This window comes from Trichinella spiralis, assembly GCF_000181795.1.
Source record: "Trichinella spiralis strain ISS 195 chromosome Unknown Scfld4000, whole genome shotgun sequence".
In the NCBI taxonomy this organism is placed as follows: domain Eukaryota; kingdom Metazoa; phylum Nematoda; class Enoplea; order Trichinellida; family Trichinellidae; genus Trichinella; species Trichinella spiralis.
This window is the reverse complement of record NW_003530939.1, coordinates 1-4,846: the sequence shown is the minus strand read 5'-3', so window position 1 is coordinate 4,846 and position 4,846 is coordinate 1. Positions and strand designations below refer to the sequence as shown.

Here is a 4,846-nt window from a genome sequence, read left to right as displayed (position 1 = left end):
TTTTAAATGGCCTCATATCACGTTAGTGATTGGGATGAAGCACTGCAGTTGCAATTGCCGTTTTGCCTTGTGGATCTGGCAATGCACTTGCTGCATCTGCGTTTTCTTTGCCTACCCAGTAATTATAATTTTATTATTCTAAATGGATTGTTTTCAATGATAAATATTTAAATTGAATTTGCAGTAAGATGAATAAGAAAGAATTGTTTGATGCTGCGTTGAATGCTGTGGTAAATGGTGCTCCTCATCGACTCAAGTTGATACATGTAACTTCAAATTTGTTCAGTTGTTATTCATTTATGTCTGTCAGTTGGGGCATGATCGCAGACATTGGTAACGTGGATAAGAAGTGATAATTATTATTTTTTTGGTATAAATTATATTATTTTAGATTTACAAAGCGAACGATTTCGTTATATTTTTGGTAGGAGTCGTTTTACAGTTGAAGCTCTTTTCAAAATTGTGCATCCGAAAACGTGCAGAGGAAAGCTGTACTATTTGCCATATGGAGATGATGTTGATGGTGGTGACGATTGTCATGATAATGGTGTCGAGTAAAAATATTTGCTTTGTACAATGTTGCTTCGACTTCAATTTCACGCGTATCAATCACTTTTTGACGACAGGGTTGATGAGCAAGATGTTGTTTCATTGCACTGTGAAAAATGCAAATTCAATCCGAAATCAATGGCCAAATGGCGTTGTATTGATGACGAATTTCTGTTTGTCCACGCCTCCTATTTGAGTCACATATCTGAAAATACACTGTTCATGCCAGTCGCCTCTCTGAACGATCATTCCATCTATTTGACTTACATGTTGGGCAAGGATGCTTCGAAATGGAACGTATTTAAATTTTTGTGGAACTTGAAAACCGGTGATCATTTGACGTTCCCATTTGTGAAGGTAAATATTTATTTCTCGTTTTTCACCGCTTGTCGAATCGTAATTTTGATCGAGAAAAAATTTTTCCAAAGCTTAATAAAGCTTGCTTTTTTTTACCCATTTGCAAGTGAAATGAGCTGGAATGAGATGAAATATACAGTCTAATTGTTACACTATTTGAGATGTCATTCATGCACAAATTTCAGGTTATACCTGTCGTCGCATTTTGCATGCAACCTGCCGACGAAGGCAACGTCATCATGTCTGTAGACGGTGAAGAGAAAAAGGTGGATAATCATTTGTACGCTCATGTTTCAGAAATCCAAGCAGCCATTATGACTTGAAAATTCTCATTTTTTTGTGACTTAGCTTTTTGTGAATTTGTTATTCAACAGCTGAACATCGTTGTGTTGATTTATAAGTTCAGCTGCAGTTTGATTGATTGCTGATGATTTCATTGAAGATGAAATTATGCATCGTGTCGTTTCATTTTCTTATTAATTTTACAAATTACCAAATTGCATCGGAAAATAAGATAAATTAAAATAATACAATATACGCGCAATCGAGTAATAATGTTAAATTTTTAACTTATACTTGACAGTCTCTTGTGACATATGTACAAACTTTGTTGATACAAACAATGACAAATAGCTGTTGAACAGTAAATTCAATTTCATAATTTGTGTTGATTTTTATGTAATTGTTGATGAAAAATTACAATTTCATTTTATTTTTATTCGTCCTTTATTGGGTGAAAGGTTCATTAACTTCATTCCAATGCATGAATATGACAAAACATTTAAACGTTTCTATGTAACATTTGTAAATTGAAATATAAACAGCTTATTTTTTCATTATTGAAATAAATTTTTGGGAAAGTATATGTTTGAACACTTATTATTGATTGAATTACGCAGAACTGTAAAATAATGTCTCAAATTTTACTTGTATTTATTTTTTTACAAATTGTCCTTCATTTAACATTACTGTATAAGTTAAGAAATTACAAATCATTGCTATATTTAGTAATTTAAAATTCCGAGTTCCGAGTTAAAAGTTGTTGTAACGTAATTTCCAGCTGAATATTAAAGTACTAATGTATATTTAAAGCTATGAACAGTAACAGTTTTTGTTAATTGTATTAATTTTTAAATATCATTATATTTATTTATTTCAACTTTTAGCATGATGTGATATTATTTGCAAATTAATTCAACTTGTTCGTTTTAAATTATCATATTCATCACTCTAGTTGCGTGACGAAAATGAATCCCATCACAACTTTGAGTAAGTCACTTTCTCGGTTTTGTGCAACGTATTCTTCGAAATGTGCGACAATTACAACCCATTACAGCGTTGTCAAACGGGATTCGGATAGTCGGTGGAAAGGTTGAAATTGTTATTATTAAATTTAATTTAAGAAAAAAGAAAAATTAATACAACATTTGATATAAATTGCAGGTATCGATATGAATCGTATTTCTGACGAAAGTGATGTTGTAATTGTTGGAGGAGGGCCTGCTGGTTTGTCAGCGGCAATTAAATTGAAGCAGCTTTGTCAGCAAAATGGAAAAGATCTTCGAGTCTGTCTTGTGGAAAAGGGTCCTTACATTGGTAAATAGCTGTTAATTGTGAATATCTTTGTTTTCAAATCATTCTCCACATTCAGGTGCACATACCCTTTCTGGTGCCGTAATCAAAACGTCAGCTCTGGAAGAACTGTTTCCAAATTGGAAAGAGATGAAGGTTTCCATAAAAGAACCTTTTTTGTTGCTTACTGTATTTGTATTTATTATTGATAATTAAGGCTCCTGTTTTTCAAAAAGTGACAAAGGAGAGTTTCGTTTTTTACACGGAAAACAGACGCATCCCAATGCCAATGCTTCCAGGCATACCGCTTAGCAATAAAGGCAATTACATTGTTCGTCTTGGTCATTTGGTTCGTTGGCTCGGCGAGATGGCTGAAAAACTGGGCGTGGAAATATATCCGGGATATGCAGCTGCTGAAGTAAAAATGAGATCAGTGAATGTTTTTAAATTATTCTCTTTTCAAGCAATAGGTTTTGTATGACGACAGCGGAAATGTCTGCGGTATTGCCACCAATGATGTTGGTATAGCAAAAGACGGGTCTCCGAAGGTGAAAGCTTGCATTAAGTCTGCTTAGATCAGCTCAGATTTTGTAATAACAGTAAATGTTTTTAATTTTTTTATCATTAGTATTGAAGAAATAATTTTTTGCAACTTTTCACATTTGCTGTTTATTTTATTACTGCCTATAGAGAAAAGTTTTATTCAAAATTATTTCTTTGCAATGTTATAAAGATGGTGCTTTGTCATTTTTTATAATTAATTTTGATATTTGTCTCTATAAGATTAGTGGAATTATTTGGAAATTTTTTTATGTTTAATAAAAATCTAAATTTCAGCCAAATTTTGAACGCGGTATGGAACTTCACTCAAAGTTTACCATATTTGCTGAAGGCTGTCGAGGCCATTTGACAAAAATGATATCAAAGAAATTCGATTTACGTAAAAATGCCGATGTAATGACTTTTGGTATCGGGCTTAAAGAACTGTGGGCATTGGATCCATCCAAGCATAGATCTGGATATGTTGAGCACGGCATCGGTTGGCCACTGGTATAATTTTTTGCTTGTCTAGTGGAATTGTTATAATTTTGCAACTCTTTTTATCAGAAATATGATCATTACGGTGGTACATTTTTGTATCATTTGGACGACAATGGACAACCTTTGTGCTCACTGGGAATTGTCGTTGCTCTGGACTACAAAAATACATATTTAAATCCATATCAGGAACTTCAACGATTCAAAACTCATCCGGCAGTTCGTCGACATTTGGAAGGTGGTAAACGTTTGGGCTACGGAGCGAGGGCTTTGAACGAAGGTGGCTTTCAGGTTGGTCGTTTTCTTTACTTTTTCATTTTCTATTTTGTAATACTTTATTTTAAATTATAATTATCATTTATATTCTGTATTTTGTGCTGTTTAAGAGTATTCCGAAATTTATCTTCCCCGGCGGATGTTTGATCGGTTGTACAGCGGGATTTTTAAATCCAGCTGCACTGAAAGGCGTCCATTTGTCAATGAAAAGTGGAATATTAGCAGCTGAGGCTCTTTTCCAAGAAATTTTCCAAGAAAAATCATTTCAAAAGAATGGTATTTTTTTGAAAAACCACAAAATTTATTTTATCAAATTATTTAAGGAATGAATTTTTTATTATTAGGCATTCTGTTAGAAGAATACGAGAAAAAGGTGAAAAATTCTCACATTTGGAGAGATTTGAAATCAGTTCGCAACATCCGTCCCTCTTTTCGCAGCAAGCTTGGCTTATACGGTGGACTGCTTTATTCTGGCTTGGTGTACATGTTTGGTCGTGGTTTAGAACCGTGGACGTTTTCATATAAATGTGAATTTTCGCTTACTTATTCATTCTGTAGTTAATATTCATATTGAAGCAATAATTTTTTCTAGCTGCCGACTGCCAAATGTTGAAACCATCAAAAGAGTGTCGAAAAATTATTTACCCAACTCCGGACGACGTTATAACGTTCGACTTGCTCAGTTCCGTAGCTCTTACTGGAACCAATCACAACCACGATCAGCCTGCTCATTTGACTTTGTTGAATGACGATGTACCGCAGCGTGTTAATTTGCCCATATACGACGGTCCAGAATCACGTTTTTGTCCGGCAGGTGAAAATCTGCTTTAAATTTTTTGAAGTTTTATTTAAATTGTTTGTTTCGATAATTAAAATTTTGAGGCGTTTATGAATATGTGGAAAGCGGCAATGGCAAACGTTTGCAAATCAACGCTCAGAATTGTATCCATTGCAAAACCTGCGACATCAAAGATCCAACCCAAAATATAAATTGGGTAACGCCAGAAAGAGGTGGTGGACCTGCGTATGATGGAATGTAATTGTCGATAAACTT

General features: G+C 33.9%; 2 protein-coding genes across 2 annotated transcripts; both read left to right on the top strand.

The window, feature by feature from the left end:
• The first annotated feature begins 188 nt into the window (after positions 1 to 188).
• Tsp_13140 (conserved hypothetical protein) lies at positions 189 to 1,229 on the top strand. Its single transcript, XM_003367595.1, has 4 exons — positions 189 to 349; positions 429 to 554; positions 627 to 906; positions 1,092 to 1,229. The coding sequence occupies exons 1-4, from the start codon at positions 189 to 191 to the stop codon at positions 1,227 to 1,229; spliced, it is 705 nt and encodes a 234-aa protein (XP_003367643.1).
• A 924-nt stretch (positions 1,230 to 2,153) lies between these two features.
• Positions 2,154 to 4,828, top strand: Tsp_13139 (electron-transferring-flavoprotein dehydrogenase; the record flags this gene model as incomplete). Its single annotated transcript, XM_003367594.1, has 11 exons — positions 2,154 to 2,277; positions 2,350 to 2,502; positions 2,558 to 2,634; positions 2,696 to 2,896; positions 2,949 to 3,026; positions 3,316 to 3,528; positions 3,586 to 3,807; positions 3,903 to 4,068; positions 4,137 to 4,349; positions 4,385 to 4,606; positions 4,675 to 4,828. Coding segments are annotated over exons 1-11 (1,823 nt in total), but the record flags the coding sequence as incomplete, so codon positions are not given.
• Between the last annotated feature and the right edge of the window lie 18 nt (positions 4,829 to 4,846).